Source organism: Ambystoma mexicanum, chromosome 7p (genome assembly GCF_040938575.1).
Source record: "Ambystoma mexicanum isolate Mex_15411 chromosome 7p, UKY_AmexF1_1, whole genome shotgun sequence".
NCBI classification, from domain to species: Eukaryota; Metazoa; Chordata; class Amphibia; order Caudata; family Ambystomatidae; genus Ambystoma; species Ambystoma mexicanum.
In genome coordinates, this window is record NC_090939.1 from 873,758,581 (window position 1) to 873,784,315 (window position 25,735).

At 46.2% G+C, this 25,735-nt stretch overlaps 1 protein-coding gene across 15 annotated transcripts in view; it reads left to right on the forward strand.

Moving 5' to 3' along the window:
• Positions 1-25,735, forward strand: part of MAP7D2 (MAP7 domain containing 2) — a 492,516-nt gene that overhangs the window by 334,957 nt on the left and 131,824 nt on the right. For 7 of the 15 annotated variants that reach the window (XM_069637087.1, XM_069637085.1, XM_069637080.1 and 4 more), the window contains one exon: positions 767-868. The exons of the other annotated variants lie outside the window; for them this stretch is intronic. In XM_069637087.1, the coding sequence (XP_069493188.1) occupies positions 767-868 (102 nt within the window). The remainder of the gene's footprint in view (positions 1-766; positions 869-25,735) is intronic. 15 annotated transcript variants of the gene reach the window in all.

Consider the following 25,735-nt stretch of genomic DNA (forward strand, 5'->3'; position numbering starts at 1 on the left):
GCCCTTTTTGATTTGGTTCCACCGCAAGTCCTGTTTGCCACCACCCCCACGCCATGTGTTCCTGCGCCTCAAACACATGTTGTGAATGTCGACTGGGAGTGGCCACTGTCCTCCGCAGGCTGGTGACTTGCGTTTCTCTCGCACGGGTGTGGTCCTGTGGCATGGGCGACAGGGCGCGCGCCTTTCTGGGCGATGTCACATGAATGGGCACCCGCGGGCAGCTTTACACGGAAGCACTCAACGTACATTGGAAACCTAGGAGAGGAGAGGCGGGTGTCTGGGAAGGGGTGGGGGTCTTTCCAGCCCATAGTATATTGATCCACGGGTCATTGCAATGATTGGGCGTGCCAGGAAAAGTGCATGGAACACCCAGAAGCAAAAATGTTTCTTCCATGGCTCCGATCCGTGGGGAAATCATGGGTACACAGCTGTTCTTTCTCCCCAGGGCCCTGTGCACAGAGTTTCTCTGTTTCTGTACAGCAGTGCATCGGTTCCTCCCTGGTGAGCACCCCCACTACATTTCCAAGCCAACCAGCCTGTATAGGTTTAATAGCAACGTGTTAACTGTGTCAAGCCTTGTTGACGGGCCTTCATCCATCTTTCTTTTACTGGCGCTAACGGGCTAGGGATGTATGATGGCTCCTCTCAGCTTCTTTATGGTTGGGGATGCTCTTTCGATGTGACTTTGTGGTTTGGTGTGATAACTGAGTTGTGTTCTCCCACTGTAATGTTGTGCCTATCTTTGCTCTGATTTTCTGCTGTGTAGGTGACTCAGAAAATACCCCGCCCCCTCTCTCTGGTTCACCAGCCAACACCCTTCCTCAAGACCCGGTCAACTCTGCCGCCGCCACCGCCGAGCCCATCAATGGTATTCAGACTCACTGTACCCATGGTGTCTTTTTGTCTCGGTGTTCCTTATTCACTTTCCAATTGTGCCCATCCACCTACCCATAGTATTCCCTAACCACGCCACGCCACCCCTGTCTCAGTCCAACGCCACACAGCATTGTCGTGAGAGGCACAAACTAATGCTGTCTGTTTTTCAATCATTCTTTTTCATTCTTCCCATAGTGTGGAGTGTATCGTGTTGCATGCATGTTTTCCATCACCAGTGAAGAGAAAACATTCCATAACTCACTTGTTCCTCTGTCACATAGATGTCTTGATATACATTCAAGGGGCTCTTCACTGTCCCTTGGTGCAACCGTGTTTACCTGCTGTGCACTGTTTGCTCGGCTCAGTTTTTATGCTGGCGATTCGTTAGTTTCTTTATTTTCAGCTCAGAAGAGTGTGCTTGTATTGAACTGCAGTCTAAATTGTAATTTTTGGAGGTAGTCATTTCATTGCAAAGGCTATTTTTTTGTCTGTCACTCATTTAAAAAAATGTCTTCAATCTTAATCTGCATACTGCAGCCTCAAACTCCCAGTGTCTGAAGCAAGTTCTTGCAGCGTGAGCACCTCCGTTTCCTCTGCGGGGGCGCGTGCCTAATAAAAACTGCAGGGATGTTGGCAGCAATCTATATGCAGGGCGTAGCATTCTGTCTTTTTTCTGACCAGAATCAGCAACTTGCTGCAATTGATCAAAACAAGATTTGGCTGGTAATACGTAGGGACTGCACTGTCAAACTAGGGGGTGGGGGGACAGAAGGGGCAGTGCAGGATGCCTGCTACTAGTCATGTCACCAAGGCACTGTTACCCCACCGGAGTCTGTGTCCCCCCCCCCCCCCCCCCCCCGGTGTGTTCTGTGGGGTGGAAGGTGGCGAAGTTGGATGGGGGCTCTGGCTGCCCTTTGTGCATCATTACACAGTTTTCAGGATGAGGGCCCTGAATTTAGAACATTGTTGGAAACAAACCACACGAGTGGGGAAATATAAAATGCACTCATTCCTCTTAAAGCAACAGTGCATTTAATAAACTCCGAAATATGAATCGGCAGGCTAAAACAAAGGTAACCCTGGTGGTGTTTGTGCAAGATTTCTCAGTTACTCTGCATTTCTGCAATGGAAGCAGCAATTCAGGCTTTCAAAAGCAAATTTAAATGTGTTTTAGCATTAAAAAAAAAACCTACCCTGGTACTTGACCAAGTGCTCTTTTGGAATAGCCACATATGCACAGTCTCCAGACCCACAACCTACAAATGCCCCAAAACGCTGCCAGAAGATTCTCTAAAACTGGCCCCTAGTTTATTATTTACTGCTGGTGCGTTGCAGAGTTGAATTGTTGCATGTTTTATTCCAAAGAAAGTGGCCATTTGAAAAGGTTTCGAGGCGTTTGTGGTAGCAAGGTTGGCCAAACTGGGGGTGCTTATTTCTGTAGCACCCACAGTTTATTTGTATAGAAATGGAACCTTAAGTTAGGCAGGCATTGAACTTCTTTGTGGTTTCTTGGTTGTCTCCGATACCGTGGGGTGGTTGTTTCTGCACCATTTTTGCCTCTGAGAAAGCGTTGCTTAGCCTTCTGAAACAGAGCTTTTGTTCGGACCTTGTGGGGAGTGAAGGATGACTAAAATGGGTGGCAGCTTTACTCTGTGAAGGGAAGCGGACATGAGAGGGCAGTGCATGTTGCATCTTTGCGTTGGGTAGTTTGGATTGTGTTCATGCATGATTTAGTAAATTGATTGTGGCTGTGAGCTTGTGCCCTTGCCCAGTCAATTTCAGGCTCTGTCGAGTTGTGTGTTTTGTCATACGGGGGATTGAAATTATACCATTGACGTCCAAGTTGTCTAAAAATGAATCCTGGACCCCACAAAACGGCAAACGAACAGTGTCTGTAGCTGATCATGAATAGATATGTATAGGACCAAAAACTCGCATAAAATAACCTGACAAAAACGGAAATACGGTTCTGCCTTACCACAGCAATGCTACCCACAAGCATTCCTTTGTCAGGGGAGATGGGGGAATTCCCCCTTCCCCCAGTTAATGACTTGCGTCAAAAAAACAATTTCTTAATGTACAACTCACCATGCAACCATGAGAAAAAGTAATAGTCAGAAGCTGCTTATTCCACATATCCACTGAATGCACTGTGCAATACTTGTCATTTCGGTATCCAGTGAATTTAACAAATACGAAATACCGAAAAACAATTGCAGAGAAGCAATTTGGTCAGAAATACCAAACATTATTTTAATATAGATGTGGTGTGAGGGGTTAAAACGGCTGGGGAGGGATTGTGGAGGGGTTATTAATATAAGGAAACAGGGAGCTTTGGGTGGGGACCCCCGCAAAAAATTCTGGTTTGTTTGACCACATAGCTACACTGTAAATGTTTTCATTATTTTCATTAAAATCATAGATCCATCCTTTCCACTCGGAAGGCTGGCAGTGTCGCTCGAATATTCTTAGTATTACTCAACAAGCCTCTACATTAGCCTTCCAGAAACCTCTTTAAACATCTCCTTACTTAGATGACTGGAAAGTGGGTAACCTATGACACGAGCAACCTTAACCCATCAGAAGTTCTCAGTTCAGCATAGAATCCAAGACAACACCACCTGCATCACCAACAGAGCCTTCCACGGAATGGGCTCAGAAGTCGGTGCAAAAAAGGTAATTGTCCCAGGCGATATTCTTTGATCCTGTAACTTTGAGTTTACTGACGGTGCAAAAACAAACTGCACAGAAGTGCCACTTCTGCTGCCCAAGCCTCTTAATTTGTTGTCCTCCATATTCACAAGTAAGCTTGCACACTGTAGGACCACCTTTTTGTAAACAAAAAAACTGGATGTTTAACAAGAAGTTGAATCATCGATATGGACCCCTCTACACAAAGTCAGGCTGAAACCACAAAGAACAGACCAGACCAAACCACAAATCCAGCGGCACATACAAGACCTCGGTTTTTCTCTAGGTTAATGGGCATCATACTTACAGCTGAGGAACAGCCTGACTTGCAGCCACTGCCACCTCTCACCCACATGCCCCTCAATAACCTGGTCACCCTTCCACTTTGCAACTTAATCTACACACCAGCACGCGACGTGCATCCTGCTTTCAATCATCCACTCTTCCAGCCCTTCCCATCCCTAACACAAACATCATGTAAATCCTCCACCTCTACCACTGATCCACCGCAATACAGCCCTGTTGAGCTCCCCCCCCCTCCCGCAACCCATTTGTGCTCGTAGGGCATAGCTGTTTGCAATGAACCAAGCAGCACAACGCCTGGAGCTCTCCCCTGGTAACACACCCAACCTGCCCCACCACAAGTCACTTATTACTGTCACACAGCTATTGGGTACACTCCCCAACATGTCATGTTTCATATCTTGCCTGTCTCTCTATGCATGACCTTTCCGTACTATCGTATAAGCTCTAGCAAGAAGAGGCCGTCCAAATGGTACCAGTCGTGGCATACAAGACCTGATTCATTGACATTATAGCTGGCTTCACATTAGTTTTTCAGTCATTTTGTGATCCAGTTTTTTGGGCAATGAGATTCATAAGGTGTCGCAGTAGTCTTGTGTTTACCCTAAAATTGCCTTCACAAAAGTTGGATTTCTTTTTCGTTCTGTAGGGTTTTCCTAAATGGTTTTGCTCAGAAGAGGCTGCTTTGAATAACGTGGTGTTTTTGGTTGCCCATTCTGAATTTGAAGTAGGTTCCTTGATTTCGCCCCGTGATGGGTTCTGCATGATGTCTAGTAAATTACACAAGTATGCATGGATGTATTTTACATTGCCTACCAGAAGTAACTTAATTTTGTTGCTGTCGAGGCTGTACCAGTTGTCTTCTTACCAGTGTTCTATGGATGTATCTCGCGACTTTAGTGTCAGTCAGGTAACTGGTTCCCTGAGCTGAGGTTTTGAAAAAGTAGTCTCACCTGCTGTCGGGAAATCTCAAGGTTGACTAGGCGGCCACGCAGGGGTGTTGTGACCATATGAAATGGTACTAGAGCTGGATGAGCTTTAGGCTGGCCAAGGTCACATGTCTGGCTCAAACATGAGCAGAGCCCTGCCTGCCCATGATCATTTGGAGGGGGAAACTTGCATAGCCATAGGCTGGGTAGCGCTACTGTCCCTCACACAACACACCCTGCCCCACCACGCACCACCCCAAGTCAATCAGCCTAGAAGGCAAGTCTCGGACAATTGAGGATGCCTTCAGCGCACTGTCTCTACTAACCCAGTCCCTCAATCCACCATATGTTTGGGCCAAGATCAGGACAGTGTCCTAGATTGCAGCCTGCTACCCAAAAAAGAAATTCCGCCTTTTGCTTTGTGATCCTCACCATGGGATGTCTTGTGGCATGTCCTGGTTTTATCATGTATCCATGAATCCACCCAGATGCTGTCCACTTGGTGCCACCTATTTGTGCCCCTTCCGTTTCTGCATCAAGACCCCTGCTGTCTTGTCCTAGGGGTGCCCTCCCCCAGGGACTTCCAGGTGACCTAGCAGGGTAGTCTTTGTCCTGATACCCCTTTCCTGCAGATGACACTACCTTTTCTCACTCACTGGACTCCTCGCTTCCTTGCCGCACTCCATCTCTTACCACTCCTTCTCCTGTCTTCACCCTGATCATCTCCACTTCCTTCCAGATCTCACTCCTCTCCACTCTAACTCAGTTTCCTTGGGTCAGAAAAAGGGGCAACAGTGTGCATACACTACTCCAGGCATACTGGATACAGGATACCTCCTCAATTCACCCGCCCCCATTCACCCTGTCACTCCAGGTATCTCTCCTGCTTCCTCTCTCCAAGTATACTCCGCCCCACTTCCTAATCCTTATCCAAACTCATTTAAATAGGTTGCGGCTTAATTATCTCATATGCTTTGACACCTGTACCAATCCCTATCCACCAGAAAAAACGTGCACTATGGTCCGTAGTACTGACAACCCCCACGTAGCTATGGGGCAAAGCTGCGACCGCCATGAAATTCTCCCAGCGTAGACTTGAAGCCCTATTTGGGTTGAGTTTTGTGAGTATAGTACAGTTGGAAAGCGGGAGGGTTTGAAGTCAAAACACAAGGTGTGGGTTTTGTGTTCTAGGGGTGGGGAGACGGGGTGTCTGGTATGGGGATTGGGAGGTAGGAAGGAAGCCATTGATCATTTGTTGGGCAGCTTGTGTTTGGCTCTTGGAGTCGAGCCATGCTTCTGTCATTTTATCGACACCTGTTTTTACGACTGGTGTATTGCAGCAGAATTTTTGCCCAAAAACCTTTTGCCATTTTGAAAAATTATTTTTGGGGGTTCCCCCCCTAAAGCCTCACATTTACCAATTTTCGTTATTCCCGACCCCCCAACCCTTTATATGCACATGCCCCCCACACCACCAAAATGTCGACCCATACACTGTGTGCCAGCTCTACCCTTGAATTATTTGGCTCACCATATCTAAGAACTGAGAGTTCTAATCTCTGGTGGTTTGCATGTTGTCATATGGGGAGTTGTGAATAACCTCTACGGGATGTCTCTTGGTTCCAAGTATTATTTTGATTCTGGATTGAAAAACCCAAGTATTCACATGGTTGAATGTGGCTTTTCTGTTCTAGCTTCTGGCTTTCTCTCCCCTGCCTTAATTCTAATTGTTTATCGCCAGACAGATTGTCTTTCAAGTGCATAGCTTAGTGGATACTTTCCTTCTGACATTATTTTAAATGAAAGGGAATGGTTGCTACCATCTTCTAGTTGAACAGATCGCCTCCAACTAGTTTGCTTTAACACACCATGATAGATATCTGCCTGTTTTAGAATGAGGGATAGCTTTACTTGCCACTTGGATCTGTAACACAATGGTGGATGTTGGTGAGAGGATGTCTGCGTGTTTTGAGGGCTTCAACATTATGCCAAGAGGCTATGACTTCTCTGGTAAAGAGCCATTTGATTGCGAGGAGACCTTTGGCGCCTCTGTTTTGATATTTTTCTGTGAATAAATTGTCAATGCATCAGAAAAACGTACTTATCGTGCCTACAGTGTTCTATTTTAATATTATAAAGATTTTCTGGTTCATTGCTGGTATACTTTCCAATTGTGCGAAAGAACAGCAGACACCAGAAGCACACCCTTTTTAAATGTTTAGGTATGTTCGTAAAAAAGGAAAGTCTTAATGGTATTAATGTATTTAAGGTGCAGGGGAGAAGGATGCAGCCTTGACACGTAGGTTGCATTAAGTGCTACAAAAAACAAAGATAAGTTCCCTAGTCGGGAACTCACGTCCCCTGCACACTTTCACTGACTGGAAAACCAGACCAACAATTAGTTGTGTTTAAATTATAAATTTAGTAGTTACAAATGTTTTTTTAGAAATGCAATAACTTAAAGAAAAGCTCATTAACACAAACTTAGGTCACAAGAAACCATCTTCTTTTTATTCATTTTCATGATGTGGTAGTCAAAAGGGGCCCAATGCGTTTCGAGTATTACACACTCTTCATCATGGTCTAATAAAGTTCCTAAATAGGAAGGGTAGTATAACTATGAAATGACAGTCAGTAATGTATTGTGTTTACACTAAGATTGACCCGCCACTAATATGGATGTAAATATATATTTTTTTCTTAGAAATCGCTTATTGCCCCTGGCGGATCTGTAAAAGAGGGTGCGAAAAAACAGGGGGAGGTTTGGAGGGGTTAGTAGGGTATAGTGGGAAATAGGAAAGTGAGAATTGTGATGTCCTGTTGGCAGCTTCAGTTCGGTTTGCACTGTTTGCTGAGCTTGGGTGTGATTTTCGGGTCGGTGTGATTCCCTTGCGCTGTTGCGCCGGGTTATGTGTTTGTATGTTGTTGCTTTATGGTGAAGTACGTGCAGATTTTGTGCAGAGAAGTGCTTGTGAGTTTCTGTAGCAGAAGTGTATGCGGAAATTTGATGTTTTAGAGTTGGATTAGCAGGTTTTTTCTTACCTCTTTGCTTTGGGTTTCTGCGCTCAACATCTGACCATCCTGTGTCTTTGGATTTTGTTTGGCAGCCTAGTTGGCAGGCACGTAGCTGAGTGCCATTTTTCCTCTGTAGAGTTCTAGCGATATGTGGACATGGTTGGTGGGTGTGTTCCCCCCCCCCCCTTGCCCTATGGTTCGAGATGGTGAGGTTTAGGAGGTTATGGTCCCTCCCTGGCCATCTAGTGGGGGTCCTTGCCTACCGTGGTTTCCTCTATATGCTAGCGCTAAGTGGACATGGGTGGTCCGTGCGCGCTCTGGTTTGCAAAGATTACATTGGGGATTATTATGGTTCCCTCCTTGGGCTTCCTGTTCCCAGCTGCGTCTGTTTCCTAGTCGTTACCTGCTGGTTCTGGAGTGAAGAGACCCGTTTTGAGAATTTTTCTGAATTCCAGGTGATCCCTTGTATTGCGTATGTTTTTTGGTAGGTCATTCCAGGTTATTGCTGCCAGGTGATCGGAAGATGATCCTCAGTTTTCTTTTATTGTATGGTTTTGGTTCCCGGCAAATGTTGTTGCTTGATCCAAGTGGTCTTGCCGGATGGTACAGGGTTATTTTCTCATTTAGGAACTCCGCTCCTTGGCCGTGGATTGCTCAGTATTATGCACATAGTTTAGAACCGTATTCGCTGTTTTATCGGTCGCCAATTTAGCATTTTCAGCACTGGGGTAATGTGTTTTCATTGTGGTCGTTTGAGTAGCAGTCTGGCTGCTGCGTTTTGGATACATTGAAGTTTCTTTAATGGTTTTTCCAGCATTCCTAGGTATAGGCTGTTGGTATAGTCTACTCTGGACATTATTAGTGCAATGTTGGGGTTTTGTGGGTGAAGGAGAGGAATGGTAGGATCCTTTTTTACTGTGAAAAGGAGGAAGAAACATTTCTTAATTATAGCATTCACTTCTGGCTCAAGTGTTTGTTTGTTGTCCATCAAGACTCCAATGTTCTTTACTATAGTTGATGTTGGTGATGTTCCTAGTTCTGTTGGCCATGGGATGTGGTGGTTTCCCCATTTTTGGATATGACCATCATTTCTGTTTTGCCCGGGTTGAGTTTGGGGATGTTTGTGTTCTTGTAGGCAGTCTTCCAGCGTTGAGAGCAATGCTGTTTCCGTTCCTCTCATTGGTCTGAAGCCTACTTGTGCCTGGTCCAGAAGTATGTGTTCTATGTATTCGTGTGTTATTCTATAGACATAGGTTTCAAGTAGTTTTGCTGGGTAGGGGATGGTTGAGAAGGGTCTGTATTTGGAGAGGTCTTCCACGTTGCCTGATGTCCTTGAGGAGCGGCTTGATGTATGCCGATTTTAATGATCGCTGTACTTTCCCTGTTGAAAGTGTTTGGTTGAAAAGATTTCTGTAGTATTCAATGGATGTTCCTTGTGTGAGGATTGATTTGTGTATGTCTGGGGCGCGGGCATGGGTCCACGGGGTACCCTGCTTTGTTGCTCTTTCTTAGTAGCTTGATTAATGTCTCTGCTGATATTTGAGGGAAGCTTTGGAGTTTGTTCAGACGATCCTCGTCTGGCAGGGTGGGTTGTGTTTTGTGGTTGATTGGTCTGCTTTGTATGATTTGGTGGATGGTGCTGACATGTATTTTGAAGTGCTCTGCAAGGTCGTTGCATAGTTTCAGTGAGGGTATTGGTGTGTTGTTGCAGCCAGGTTTTGTTCATTTTGTTTATGATCAACTGTTATTTTTGGGTTTTTGCATCTTTGGTGATTCGGTTGTCGTAATATTTCTTTTTGGCCTTATGGATTTCCTTTTTTGTATGAACTGATTTATCATTGGAATTGGAATTTCTTCGCCTGGTCATATTTTTGTCTCCTTTCTATTTCAAGTTTCCTGTTTTTCCTTTTCATGGCGCTGAGTAGCGGGGTAAGCCATTTTGCTGTTGCTCTTTTGCACGATAGGGTGAAAGGTTTTTCCTTGGAGATCTTGTTGATCCGGCGATCCATTTGTGAAGTGATTGTTTTTTTGTCGAGGCTTCATCCAGGGTCATTGTCAGTGGCTTGTTGATTTCCAGTTCTATGTTGCTAGTTTTGATGGTCCTCTAGTTTCTTTTCAGGATAGTCGACAGTTTGTCGGTTTGTTTGGCTGTTGTCATAGGTAGCGTGATCACGAAAGGGATGATTAGGTGGTCGCTCCAGAGGATCTGTATTGGTGGCATCGTGGTGATGAGGTTTTTGTTGGCAAAGATAGCATCTAGCGTATGTCCCACCGCGTGATTTGCATCTTTTACTAGCTGATGCAGTTTCATTGTCTTCAGCTGTTTGGCTAGTGATTTATGTGAGTTAGTGGTTTCTTCATCAAACCAGATGTTGACGTCTCCCAATTAGGTATTCCTGCTCAATGGCTAGGTTGGTGATGGCTTCAGTGAAGGTGTCCACCAAGTTGCATCGTACGTCGGTGGTCTGTATACCAGAACAAATGAGTTTTGTTTTGGGGTTCGCTGGTAGGTGAAGCATTAAGGAGTCACATTTTTTGATGCATAGTGGTTCATCGTTTCTATTTTTCAGGTGTTCCTTGTATGCTACCGCCAGTCGTCCTCTTTTTGTTCATCCTGTTTGTTTGTGAGCACTTGAAGTTGTTAGGGAGGCAGTTATGTAGTGTGATTTTGTATTTGTTGTCTAGCCATGTTTCGGTTATGAGTAAGATGACGATGCCCCGTCTCACAGGAGGTCCTAGATCTGTGGCATGTTTGGACATTGATCTAGCATTTCTAGGTTGCAATGATCTTTTCGACGTGGTTGGGTTTGTTTTGTGATCCTTGTTTTGTCTTGTGGTGGTTCTGCTGGAGTGCTTCTGTGTGTTTCTCACAAATTGATTGGTGGTCCATGGAGTCTACTTCATTGAGATGGTCTGTTAAATTGATTGTTGGGTTGCTGAATGCTTCTGCATCTTGTATGTTTTGATGTGGTTGCTGGTGGTGCCCTTGTGTTTTTGTGATGAAAGGAGTTAGGGCGTTGGTTTTGTTCCTTTCTTGTCTCTGATTTTCTCCTTTTTCTGCATGATTCCAATAAGTTCTCAGCGTGCCGAGACACGAGGTGTCTAGGTGCTGCGGCAGTTACAAGGTATGGTGTTAGCAATAGGAACTTTTTTCTTCTCATGCTCTTTGTTCTGTTAGCTGAAGTGTTTGTAGGGCGGTGTTCTGTATTTGTGGCTGTTTCTAATGGAAGAGGCTGTGGATCCATTTGGTTTGTTCCTTGTTCCGATTCTCTTTGGCGGTGTCCAGGTCTGTGTCAGGGCATCTTGTGGTCCTTGGTGCTAGAACGTTCCGGAGTTTGGGTTTGGGTCACAGGGGCTGTACCCTGCCAGTATGACCTTGTGTGGTTTGGATGGTGTAGTCTTATCCTCTTGCGTTGTGATAGCGGAATACCTTCTGTGGCTTTGCATCTTTTTACGTTGGTTCTAATCGGAACGTGGTGGTGATAATGTGGGCTGCTTTTGTAGATTAGTTTGGGTGTCTGTGCAAGAATGGGTTGGAGATGTTGGAGGGGTTCCGAGCTTGGGGTTGTTCTAGAGTGTGGGTAGTTAGCTTGGGGTTTCTAGGTTGGTTTCCCAAGTAGTGGGTTAGGGTTCTGGTGTTCTGCTTTCCGTGGGTGGCGTGTTTAAGCGGGGCAGTGTCTGGCTACTAAGCATTGGAAAGAGGGTAGCACAATTGGTATGTCTGTTGGTGGTGGGAGGTAGACCATGGGTTCGTAGTTCACTTGGGGTAGTGGCCTAGCTATAGTTAGTTTCTTTCAGCGGCTAGCTGGGTGTTCCTGGATGTCTAGGTTTCACAAAATGGCAGACATGAGAAAACTCAACTCCATTTGAGATTCCTAGATAGTGGGGAAAAATACCTAGGTTTCACAATAAAATAGACATTTAAATGTTATCAGTTAAGTTTGGATTTGCACCGGATTTCCTAGAGGTCCCGGGTGTGTATGGTTGGTGGTTGGTGTAATTATTGCAGATGTTGGTGGTTTAGGATGGGGTGAACGTGGCTATTAGTCCCAGTAGTTGTCCCTACCATGTCCATTCACGCTGGTTGACAGCGGTCTGCTCCTCTTTTGGCACGTGTGCACACTGTTGGGAGCTGCTTCTGCTGTTCGTAGGTGCAATTATGCCATGGCAACCACCCAGATGTGTGGAGGTGGGAGCAAGGAATCTCATTGGCTGTTGCTTGGGGTGGATGGGCGGGACTAGCCACTGCAAACGGGTACCATGTGCCCGGCACTGCTTTCCGGTTATCTGAGCTCAGCATAGAATGGAGTCCAGGCAGTGGGGACACAGTGGGTTGTTTAGGTAATATGTGAATGAGGGTTAACTAGCAGTGTTGGCTGTTATTATTGGTAGAGGGTGTCTGTCTGCTTTTCCCGCTGACACCTGCAGGCACCTCTTGGGGCTGTGTCTTAGGGGCTACCCTTTAACCTTGTGGCCCTTAGCTGGAGGGTCTGTCTGGGCGGAAGATCTGCTCAGCGTGTGTGATCTAAAAGGGAATTTGGGCCCATCACAGGTTGGGGGTAGAGTGCTGGGGGAAGGAAGCCCTCTGGGTGCACCGGATGGCAAAGGTGTCTTTCCACACACAAAATAATATAATTTGGGTACTAAAGCGTTTACCTCAAGACAGGAAGAAAAAAATCTCCATTTGCCTTTCAGACTTGTAACTTCCAGTGCTGTTAACTAGAAAACACTAAATATTGAGGCAAGCCTAAGACTGGGTGGGACATAATGAGTTTGCTTGACACATGGAATCCTGTATTCTGGCATTTGTGTAAGAACTCTCAAAACTGGGCATTTTGTTTTTTAGTCTTGCTTTTGCTAAAAACAAAGGTTGCACCATGTGTATTGGGTATTGTTGGATGCAAACCATAACTGACCAGTAATTATAAATGCTATATTTATTAATTTGGGTCCATGGCAAGTCTTTTCTATGCTCTTCAAAATTCTTTTGCCATCTCTTCTTTGACAATAAAACTGCTTCCCACCATCTACTTGCTATGTCTTTCTTGAGCCTCAACCATCTGCTTAATTTTTATTTACCTAAAATTCTGTTTTTTTGGAATCTATTTTTTTTTTTGTCAAGCAAAGAGTGGCCATATTGTACTAATGTACCCTATGTTCATACCACAAACCCCTTTCATTATCTATTATATGTTTAATGTTAGAGGTATTTGTACTGCACACCGTCATCAACTGAGTTGGTCCCCCGAGCGCTATGGCGGATCTGCAAACGAGAAGGAGGGATGGGTTAGTTGGCTGAAGAGGCAGTAGGATAGTGAGAGGGGTGGTGTTTTGTTGGCAGCTTCATCTCGGTATACACCATGCGCTGAGCTTTTGGTGCAAGTATCGGAGCAATGTCGGGCCTTGTGTGCTGTTGGTGCGGCTTATGTGTTGTTGCGATGTGGTGAAATGCATGCGGCTTGTGGTGCGAGAGGTGGCTGTGTGATTTTTTTGTGCATTAAGTATGCAGAAAAGTTTGAGCTTATTGGTTAGTGGGCCAGGTTTTGCAGCTCGTCCTCGCAGTATGGCTGGATGCCTAGATTTCGGGACTCCTGCATGGCGCGAAAGCAGTCATATATGAGAGTAATATATGGTGGGAGAGGCCTATGCCGAGCAGAGCAATAGTGTATGGTACCGTACACTGCTGGATACAGTTCAGTACAATCCCATAACACAGCTAGATCCGAGGGAACTGCACAGTCAGAAAAAGGCCCGCGCCTGACTGATCAATTAAGGTTTTGCACTGATGACTTCCTGTTTGTAAGGACCGGTGTGTGGGGTAGTATTCTGGTGAAATATGTATAGTGAGATTGGAGAGTCTGTTATTTTCCTTGGATCTCTGGGTGGGGTTGTGGTGTCGTCTTTCCCTATTGTCTGATTGAAATTTGTCTGGGGCTTCTGGTATGGTGCAGGCGGGATGCGAAGGGTGAGTCGTCGGAGTGCTTCATTTTGGTTTGTCTATGTTCAGTTTTTAGTGTCGACCTCTCATGGTTATCTCTCATTTTCTCTTATGTAATGTCGTGGGTTATGTTCCTTGGGTTCTGTTCGTCATTGCTTGTTTGGTGGGAACAGTATATTTATTCATCTTTGTTTTAGTGGTGTGGTCGTTCTTGTGGGTGGTATTCTAGTTACGCAGTGAGGAGCCATGATTTGAGCAGTTTCCTGAATACTAGATGGTTTCTTGTGTTCCGTATATTGTTTGATAGCTCAAGTTTTTTCTGCATGGTGAGAGAAGGAGGATCCTCTGAGTTTTCTTCTATTGTAGGGTTTTGGTTCTAGGCGGATGTCGTTGCTTAATGCGAGCTTTCTTGTCAGCTGGTGTAGGCATAATTTATCTCTCAGGAATTATGCGCCTTGGTTGTGTATTGCGCTGTGCGTAATGCACATTGATTTGAATTTTATTTGTTGTTTTATTGGTAGCCAATGTATTTTTAGGGCAGGCGTGATGTGTTCTCTTAGCGGTAGTTTGTGAAGGAGTCTTGCTGCTGCATTTTGTATGCATTGTAGTTTTATTAGGAGTCGTTCAGGCACACCCAGGTATAGGCTATTGGCATAATGTACTCTGGACATGACCAGGGTGATGATGGTAAGTGTTTTATTGGCGAAAGACAGGAATGGTAAGATTCTTTTTGCCGCTCGTAGGAGAAGGAAGCATTTCTAGAGTAGAACATTTACTTGTGGCTCTAGAGTGAGATTGTTCATCAAAACTTCCAGGTTTTTTACAATCGACAATTGCGTTGGGGTTGTGCCAAGTTCTCTTGGCCAAGGGATGTAGTTGGTGTCTCCTCCGTTTTTTGTGACTATCATCTCTGTTTTGTCTGGGGTAATTTTGATGTGGTCTAGGTTCATCCAATTGAATGTATCACGAAGGAAGTTCTCTAGTGTTTACTTCTCTGGTGTCTAGTATTTTGAATATTATTTGTGTCATCAGCATAGTTGTAGCATGTGAAGCTGTCTTCTAATTTTGATTAATAGATATAGGTAGATGTTGAATAAAAGCGGGGAGAAAGATGATCCTTGTGGTACTCTGCATGGAGTCTCTTGGGTTCGACTTGAAATGTTTCATCCATATGGTTTATGCATTTGTAAAGCATGGCATTCACCATCGAGGTGGGTCCTTGGAGTACCATGTGATTACAATGAAAACGGGAATAACAAACTTCTTTCACGACCCTAAAATAACAAAATACTGATTTTATTTTTAGGTTTGTGGCATCCCCATCCTCCCCCCCCCACCCCCCCCCCCCACCCTCACCCCTCTGTTTCCCTAGACACACAAACCCCACCCACAACCCATTTCTTCTCTTAGCCCACCCCTATATATATTTTCTAATAAAAGTCAGTATTTTTTAGGGTTGTTTAAAAAGTTGTTCATTAGTCCTGATTCTTTACTATCACTGTATACCAGTCCTTGGCACTGAGCCAAAGCAAAAAAAAAGTGAATCGGCATGAGAGGTTAATGTTGCTGGGCATTGCAGATTTTCATGACATTCTGAAAGACTAGGTGGTTGGGAATATTCCAGATCAGTGGTGGATGGTTTCAAAGTAATTAGTCATTGAGATTCTTTCGCAAAGAGTGAAGGTTTCTTTCATGGCTGTGTGTTTGGAATTAGGAGGTAATGAATGGTGAACATTGGTTTTTTTGAAGGTGTCGAAATGTAGTGTGACTTAAATTGTCTATGGTTGGCACCTGGATATTAGTGGAGCTAAGCTAAAGCTCATGGACACTCCTTACCTTCAGGCAAAACAAGGGGTCTCAACATTTCGTTAAATGTTTCGATCTTTTAGATGAAAAAGGTAATGTGGCGGGGGGGTCTAAGGGATTGCACTTTCTGTCTGGATGAGGAGAGATCATGAAAGACCACTACTTAGCGGAGGAACGTTGACTGTGAATCACTCCTGAACACTAAATTGATTTATGAAGGCAATGAGTGTTTTGTGTTGGTGGCTACCCCTCTTTTCTTCTGTGGGGAAAGATTTAGGGGCTGGGTCCAAGGGCAGTTGTCCATTTTTACAAAGATCACAACTACGGAAGGCTGGTGTTGATATTTGGATTCTAGGTTTTTGTCAGTTCTCCAGCATTGGATCTTTCATGGATTCACATGCTGTGAATCTTTCCCCGTCGTCAGGCTGAGAAACCTCTAACTTTAATTTAGCATTTTCCTATGGAAAACTTTGACACTTTAGTGTCCTATCAATGTCCTTTTTGGGTGCTTTAGTCCCCACCAATAAAACGTCTGGTATAAATAGCCCCGCCCCTGCGGCTTCCCTTCAGATTTCAACCGTCTCCAAACTGTTGGGATCACCTAGTGTTTCTTCGTGTTTTTGCACCTGTTTGGTTCGTGGGCTAGGATGTCGTCTGTAGCCCAGAAGAAGTCTCTTTCGGCCTTGTGCTACCTGCGGCTTGAAGGTGTACTGAAGGGAATGGTCATATGGACTGTCTTTACTTTCTCTACCCCTATGTCGTCGACGGTGGTGACATCGGCGCCGTCCACAACGCTGACGGATAGTGGTCTGCTGCTGTTGTCGTCGCAGATGGAATCTGAAGGGATGTTGACGATGGGTGGGGCATGGCAGTCCGCTGCCTTCGAGTCTATCCTTCCTGAGAACATTTTGCAGCAAGATCCAGCTAGGTTTTCTGTTTCTTTGGAAATGGAGGAAGAACAGGAGCCAGTGTTTGACCCGTCAGCTCTGGGTCTGTAGAGTGTGAGGCCTACGACGTTGAGTGGAATGAGGGCTGGGCCACCTGTTTATCCACTGGTTAACCCGCAATCTCTGCTGTCGTTGCAAGTGCTGTTTACGCTTCAATCTTTGTTGGGGCAACTGGATACGAGGTTGCCTTCTCCGAGTTTGGCAGTGCTTGTAGTCGAGGTGTTGCCTTGTGAGTCGCCTAGGAAGTCTCCTCCGGCATGGTTTCCATTGCCGGTGGGGCCGTTGCCGGTCTCATCCTGAAGAAGGCGAGCAACCTGATTCAGACCCTGAGAGTGTTCTGTTGGACACCCTATCTACTGTATCATTGTCGCTGACACGTGGGAAACGGACCCGTAGGTGGAGCAGCCCTGTAGTCCGGCTCAACCCTCTCCTCCGGATGATATTTGGGTGTTCCACGCCATGATGTCGAAAGCATGTCTGGAGTTTGGTCTGGCGCCTGAAGAGTAACGCAAGGACTGCTTCCTCTTTGACCTTATGGGCAAGCGGAGGAAGGCGGTCTTCTCTGTGCCGATTCTCGATCCCGTGTGGCAGGGGGGCCTGTGCACAATGCGCCACACGTTTTCAGAACCGGCTGTGAAGGGTCGCCTTGAAAAGAAATTCAAGGTTCTGGAGTCTACCCCTAGATGCCTGGTGTCGCAGCCCATGCCTGAGTCAGTGGTGTCGGCGGCTGCCAGCTGTAAGGCCAGGAGCAACATAAATGTGTTAAGCCTCCAGACAGTGAGGCCAGGAAGCACAACACTTTTTGGGAAAGAAGGTTTTGACGGTAGGGGCTACGACTGTAAAGGCTGCAAATTCCTTGCCGATCATGGCCAGATATGATCGTGAAATGTGGCATTGGCTGGCCCTGATTCTTGAACATCTGCCGGAGCAACACCGAAAGGAAGCAATGCTGTTGGTGCGTGAGGGGGAGGAGGCCTCCAAACACAGCATAAATATTGCTGTGGACCTGTCGGAGTCAGGTTTTAAACAGATTAACAATGGAGTAGTGCTTCGGCGGCAGGCCGGGTTGAAATGCTCTGACTTTCGCCCAGAGGTCCAATATAAGGTCATCGAAATGCCCTGTGAGGGCAAACACTTGTTCGGTGAGAACATTGTTGAGGCCCTGAAAGGGATGAGAGGTTACAGAAAGCGCTAAATCCTTGGGTTCCTTGCAGAGTGGGTGCTCTCTTCGCTCCTTTTGAGCTTTCCGTGGAGCCAGACATCAAGGTTACGGGTGCTCCAGCTACTCCTCTCAAGAGTATCAGTGGTCTGTCCAGTCGGCGCAGAAAGACCAGGACTTCCAGGCTCAGCGAAAGAAGAGTTTGCAGTCCTCCGCGGCTAAGGGGCGGCAAACTAAAACTCAACAATGACTGCCATATGGACAATCTGGTGGGGAGCAGGGTCGCCATCCACATTGACAAGCGGCGAAAGATAACATCAGAACACTGGGGGCTAGACGAGGTGCGTCTTGGCCACTCATCGGACTGCCGGCATCCTCCGGTCCCTATTAAGCGGCTGCAGTACATGCACCGGCATCTTCCAATCCTGTGGCAGGAGGTGGTTCTCATGCTAGAAAAAGGGGTGATAGATTCAGTTCCGGTTGCAGAACGGGGCCAGGGGGGTTTACTCCCGGTACTTCATCATGAAAAAGCCCAACGGCATGTGGAGGCCTATTCTAGATCTTCGGCATTGAACAAGACTCTGCAACGCCTGAAGTTCAAGATGCACACTCTTCAAGATGTCATCCTTTCAGTGCAGCGGGGTGAGTTCCTGACGTTGTTGGATCTGCAGGATGCCTATTTTCGCATCCCTCTTTGGCGGAAGCGCCGCAAGTTCCTGCGTTTTGTGGTCAGAGAGGAACACTATCAGTTTCAGTCCTCCCGTTTGGCCTGAAGTCGTCCCCCAGGATGTTCACGAAGTGTCGCAGGGAGGGGCAAGAGAGTCTCTAGTGGCGACCATGTGGCTTTTGCAATGCCTGGGATTCGCCGTCAACTTCGACAAATCATATTTGATGCCATCCAGAGTGGGTGTTTCTCGGGGCGGGCAGAGTTTTTAACCTGGCGAAATCTGATGAAGCCTTCCAGCGAGCATGTGGAAAAGTTGCGGGCCAAGGCAAGCGAGTGGAAAGAGGGCTCAGCGGTCTCGGTCCAAGGTTAAATGTCACTGTGGGGGGGGGGGGGGAAGAGGGGGAGGGGGCCATGGCATCGTGTATCCCTTTTCTGCCAAATTGCTGCCTGTTCATGAGGCCGGTGCAGGAGTTCCTCGCAGACAGATGGTCGCAGAGTCAAGGATTGTGGTCCGACAAGTTGGTGGTCAGCAAAAGCCTGGTGGACGTGCACGACCAATCCTGTAAGGGGGGATACCCTTGCTGGAGCCGGAGTTCTAGTTTACGATTGTGGCGGACGCCTCCCAGGTAGGGTGGGAGGGCACACCTCGACAGCTCGCAGGTGCAGGGCCTGTGGTCTCGGGTGGAGACTGTGTTCCACATCAATGTGCTAGAGTTGAGGGCCGTGCACTGGGCCCTGAAGAAGTTTCTTCTGCGCATCCGTGGATTGGTGGTGAGGGTGTTAACGGACAATACCACCACAATGTTCTATTGAAGGAGGCGCAGGATGTTTGGCATTGGGCCCTAGCTCAAGGGATCAGCATTGTCGCTTTCCATTTGCCCGGAGTTCTGAATGTTCAAGCAGACATGCTCAGAGGGACCACCAGGCAGCTGCACGAGTGGAAGCTGAAGTAGCAACAGGTGTCGAGCATCTTCCGGCGATGGGGGCATCCTCTGTTGGATCTTTTTGCTACGAGTGAAAACTAGCCCTGTCTGGAGTTAGCCATCAGAAGGGCTCATCCTGAGTCACTGGTGACGCATTTTCGTTCCTGTGGACGGGTCTCTTTGCGTATGCGTCCCTCGCCCCCCCCCCCCCCCCGATTCCCCGTTACCACTCATTCGGAGGACCATCCAGTGGATTCGGAGGTACCAGTGCCGACTGATTCTGGTGGCCCCGGCAGACATGGTTCTCAGATCTCCTTCATCTGGCAGTGGAAGAGCCGATTCGGTTGGGAGCAGATCCAGATCTCCTGTCTCAGGACGACGGCAGGGTGTGGCATCACAATCTGGCGTCTCTCAGCCTGGCAGCGTGGCTTCTGACCACTCAGAGTTCGGTCATTTAGGAATATCCCCAGAGCTTCGAGAATTTTTTTAGGCAGCAAGGACATCTTCCACGAATGTCTTGTATGGGCATTGATGGACGAGATTCTGTGATTGGTGTAAGGGTCATCCTGGGGTTGAACCTTTGAATGTTTCTCTGGCGCAGGTTCTCCCGTACCTGTTAAACTTGGCGGAAGGGGGCCTAGCATTGTCGTCCATTAAGGTGCATTTAGCTGCGATTTCTAGGTTCATGAGGAAGCGCCATGCTGCTCCTCTGGTCAGTGATCGTTTGGTGAAGGGGTTGTTTCGGACATTTCCTGCGGTGAAGAAATGTGCACCGGTGTGGAGCCTTAATGTGGTCCTTTCGGCTTCGATGAAACCTCCTTTTGAGCCCATGTTGACGGCTCCCTTGAAGTTCCTCTCATGGAAGGTGGCTTTTCTACTGGCGATTACCTCGGCCAGGCGGGTGTCTGAATTGCAAGCACTGGTTATTGAACCGCCTTACCTAAGATTTATGATGGACAAGGTTCTCCTGGCCACTAACCCGCACTTTATCCCGAAAGTGCCATAGGCATTTCACAAACTTACCTCTATTGCTTTATCCTTGTTTTTTGCTAATGCATCCACGCAAGCGGAAAGGGCCCTGCATTGTCTGGACGTTAAGAGGGCACTAAAGTTTTATCTGAATCGCACACCTGACTTCAGGAAGTCACGGCAGCCGTTTGTGGCGGATGGGCCGTCCATCCAGGGGCAGGCCATCTCCAAGCAAGGACTTTCCTGCTGGGTTTCCTCTACAATTTCACTGGAAAGCCTTTGAGGAGTGCTCCTAAAGCTCATTCTACGAGGTCCACTGCCTTGTCGGCGGCGCTGTGGTCTGGGATACCACTGGTGGACATTGGCCAGGCGGCCGTCTGAGCGGTCCTGCATACCTTCACCAGGGATTACTGTCTGGGGCAGCAACATGTGGAAGATGTGCAGGTGGTGCTTGCAGTCCTCAAACGCCTGTTTCAATAAGGCAGGCCCTGCCGCTTTGGGGTTTTTTCTATGTGCTTTGTCACTTGATGGGCTTGTTGTCTCATGCATGTGATTAAGTACTGTTTGTTGGTTTGCCTGTGACACACCGCCACACATTGGTTGTACTGCTATGTAATTATTCACAGCATGTGAATCCATGAAAGATCCAATGCTGGAGAAGGGAGTAGTTTCTTACCTGTAACTCCATTTCTCCAGCGTTGGTATCTTTCATGGATTCACATGCGCCCGGAAGCTGCGGGGTGGGGCTTTTTATACGAGACGTCCTATTGGTGGGGCCTAAAGCACCCAAAAAGGACATTGCTAGGACACTAAAGTGTCGAAGTTTTCCATAGGAAAATGCTGTGTTAACGTTACCAAGGTTTCCCAGCCTGACGGGGAAATAGTCACAGCATGTGAATCCATGAAAGATGCCAACGCTGAAGAAATGGTGTTACAGGTAAACGCCTCCCTTCAGTTTTACCCAACTGTTGCGCACTCGGTGCTGTCTTGCTCTCGTGCACTGTTTGTTGGTGTTGTAGGGGTATTTTGTGAGACCCAAAGACGGACTACCTGGTGTTATTCCTATATTGGGATCATGAGCGGCAAGCCAAACATGGAACCTGGTGCGCACTAGAGCACAGTTTTGGTACCTTAGTGGTATTTCATAGGTGGTATCTCATTGGTGATTTGGTGTAGAGGCTCAGAATAGACTTACCAGATCTCCTTAAACTGCAATATGGGGAATCCGCTTCTTCTGGTTTGACCCAGTTCACAATGTTTTGGAATACCTTTTTACCGTAGGCAATAAAAACTGAAAAAATGCCCCCTTAGTTTTGTACCTCTATGCGTTATAACAAATTATTAGGGCACACAAAAAATAGAGCAATAAGTTCAGCATGACATTTTCTTTCATACAAGAATGAAAGCCTACATAGCAATCTCACATTTCCGTTTGCAACGATAGCAGATTCTATTCTACAGGCCAAAACAGGACTGCAAGCACACTTCATATTAACTGCCTCCCGCGATAAAAACCGCTCTCCCACAATGAGCTTCAATTACACTTCTAGTGTTGGCTGGCCAAAACACTGCTATCTATGGCCTTGAAGGGTATTATTCACTTTGGCAGAGTTTTAAACTTTCAGTTTGTATATGTGAAATGTGCTTCATGGGCGTTGCAGAAAACCATGGAAATAGATATCTACGTTTGTAGGTTTGCCAGCCTGCAGCTGCCCACAAAATGCAATCACACACACACACAGCCTCACTTGGTACTTTATTCTTACCTAAACAATGCTTGAAATATTCTCGCCAGTAGCTTCAGGGAGTGAGATTTTCTGTGTGCCGTCAGTCTCCTGGGCTCAGATTACCCCTCCTTCCTCTGCTGCAGAGTCTCTCACCACAGGCCGTTGTTTGTTGGAGTGACATCAAGCTTCCGGTCTGACCTGACCAGCATCTGCGTGTAGATGGCACAAGAAGTAGAACCAAAGGCCACACAAGTGGATCGAGAGATGTTAATGGCTGTGAGGAAACCTGAGAAATGCCAATAGTTAAGTTATGAGAATTACATTTGAAAAGACACAACTGACAATATGGCTTCTGACATAGAGGAAGAATGTGATCACGGATGGTGCAGGCCCTTGCAGGCTGCCTGACAAGTGAAATAGTAGAACACAGTGGGGATAGTATTGAACACATCTGTCTAGTCTAGAAGAAGAAACCTGATGCAGACTTGATGTTGGCATACATTTGCATCTTGCACTCTACAGGACTAGTATTACTGATTCCATGCATGTTAAGAGATGGAATCAGCCTGCCTGTGAAGGTTGATATCCTCAAAGTAGAATTTAGCCTGTTGGGAAGGTGGGCAATTTAGTGGTTGTGATCTGGTGCGATGATCATGGGAGTGCATTTTTAGAAGTAGTCTGACTGCTTATTGTTTAAAGAACGAGGTATAATTCAAGAGTGCACATAGTTCATGTCAGCCTGGTGCAAGTTCTTTGATTTGAATAGGGTTGACCATTACCCATGCACTTGCGCGATCTGAATGACACCTGGCCTAGTAGGATCGTTGTCTGTCTCCCCTTGTCCCCCCTTCCCTGCCTCGTCGCGCCTTGAAACACTTGTGTATAGGCGCGTTACAAATGCCATATCATATATCATATTGACGGCAGGGGTCCATGGAAAAGCTAGTGATCCTGCTAGTTTTTAGGGCACTACTGAGCTCTCATTCCAAGAAGGGATTCATTGAAATAGAACTGTGCTGATGTGGTAAGGGGGCTCTGGGAATCTGCCTACTATATGCAAGCCTTCCTCACCAATGCAGTGCCAGATTGTTGGGTGACAACAAAGGGAAGCAATGAAGTCCAACATTGATTTGTTATTTCCAAAGCGTGTAGCCACATATAGCTGACTTTGATACAAGAAAGTTAAAGAACACAAATGAAATACACACACTGATTTGTCTGGACACAATCAAAAATTCAATGTGCTGAGAAATGGGTAAAGAATGTGCAAATGATAAGCCATACATGATTAGGCATAAAAGCAAAGAGGTATAAAAGCACCACTTTCCCTCGTATTAAATAGGGTGAACAAGAAAATATAATCTCGATTCATAATGACATGATGAAACCAAGCGTCAAGAAGAGGCTATGCATAAACATTGTCAACCATTGTTTTGCCATAATGAGGGCATCTGTTCAAAGTCACAGAAGGAAAAAAACTCTACTTGGTGAGACAATCCGTAGTGGGGCTGATTGTCTTCTAACAAAATAAGTCTTGAGCTCTAATGGACGTGGTTTGTAACTTCCCTTTCTTCCTAGTTTCAACCATAACATGTTGTGGGCTGGTTTTCATCAGGACTTGCTGCCTGTATCTAATATACCAATTAACCTAATTTCAAAAATCGGGAGCAATCCTCAATGGGAATTAACTGGAGTGCCAAAATAATACATAATTGTATTGAAATGGAACACACTTTCTTCTGTATTAGAAAGAGCGTGGTTTGCTGAAGGGCGTCCAACCTGATCGCCAGCAGAAACCTATAACAAAATGTGCCAGACACAAACCCCCGCAGGTCAATGTTCTGGCAAAAATATCCATACTAAGCCTAAATGACTGGCTAATGCAAAGGAAGGAAGGAGGGAAGTGGAAAAAAATGTACTCGCACGTGAAGGGGAAACTACGATCCTATCTCGAGTGCTGGACCCTGAAAAGGTGGCTGAAGAGAGTAAGAGGAAACACAAAGGAGGCCGGGCATCAGGAAAGCGAGAATATACGATGTTAGGAATAATAAGGTGTTAGTGCCGATGTATTGAATCTGCACATACATAGCACAGAATAGTGCCTCCAACTTTCATGGAGAGCCTAGTGCCCTAAAAAATTACACTGGGGAACGCCGCAGGCAAAAAACGGTCCTTGCGTCAGTGCATGAATGATGTCTCTAAGACAAGATGATTTTAAAGTAAAGAAAAAGCCACGAGCCATGCTGACCTTGGAAGTCATCACGCTAGCAACAGCTGGGAGACGCCACGTGACAGGGGCATATTAGAAACACTGGGCGGCCATCACCTTGGCCATGGTGACCATCCCAGCTGCGTTTCCTGCTGTTGGAGAACGTGGAGATCATTGCTTGCCGGGCCCCCTGCCGTATAGTTAGAAAAAGGGGGGCAAACACTGTGTCCCACACTACAGAGTGGTGCACATACTGGCCCATATGGGGAAAGGATGGAACCTGAATCGGAAAAACAGCTCTCCTCCAGGAGACGTGGGGATGCTGCACCATCAGTGGCTGTACTGCACCACAGCAAACGTGGTGTGCGGAGGCAGCATACGGGGTGTTTACAATTCACGCATGAGTGAAAATCAGGGGGAGAGACTCAACCAAATCTACAAAGGAAGGACTCTCCTCATGAAAAACAAGAGTAGGTAGGGATCCCTGCAAAGGGATCCATACAAAGTTTATATGCCCAAAGGTTGCCATTCTTCTTGCTGATTCAACCCTGAGTGGTATATATAGTTTATAAAGCCACAGTTCTTTTCTGGCTAATATTTTTTCTGTTTCTGTGTCAGACCCCCTCGACCCCTTTGGATTTTGTCACTGACTATTTTATGTCGTTCTTGCTGTGCGCCATGGTGACAGTGCTCCACCATGGGTGCAGAGATTGTTTTGGTTTGTCAGATTGTTGTAACAGGTCTATGAATGCAGAATGTTTTTGCAGAAGGGAGTGGAAGGATGCACGGACTGTCGGTTTTACCAATGTTGAGTATTTAGAAAGGGCCTTGAAGAGTTTTTGGAGGGTGGTTTGGGAATTTTGCAGAGCCCTGTGATGAAGGGTTGCGTATGCTGTACATATATTTTAGACTTTGAGGATGAGGTGGGCAAATTTAGTACTGCCAGAATATTTCTAGTGTGTAGAGTTGCAGTTTGGATTGGCACATATTTTGGATGAGCGTTTGGCAAAAAGTAAATTTTGATGGCCATTTTCTTTTTTAGCATAATTAGCCTGTTTAAAGCAGAGGTTCAAAGGAATCAGGACAATTCCATACGGTAGATATTTATTGCAGAAGTAGGGTTCTATTTATCTTTTGTCCTGGCAATAATGAAACCTGGGCTGAACTTGAGCAATTCTAGCAAGGTCTATTGCGAAGATGTATGTTAAGGAGGCAATATGGGCTTTTCTAAGCTAATTTACTATGGAAACAGCCTGATCGCGTTCTACTGACGAGGTGAATATTGTACCTCAATGTAATACAAAATGTTTAAAAAAAAGAAATCTAAATAGGAAACCAGAAGGTTGGACCAGCTAGAGATTGAAGCAAGATTTTAGGCAGAGTTAGGGGGATTTGGGTTAAGGGTGCCTGTGAGGTTAGGAGTTTGAGGGCAACAGTCATAGAACCATGTCATAAATTGAGAGGACAGATCAGAGATGTTGGTGTGCAGAACAACAAATGATTTGGAAGATAGCACACTAAGTCAAAAGGGATTCTTGACTGGTCTGGATAGGGGATTTGGAGATTATGTATGTAA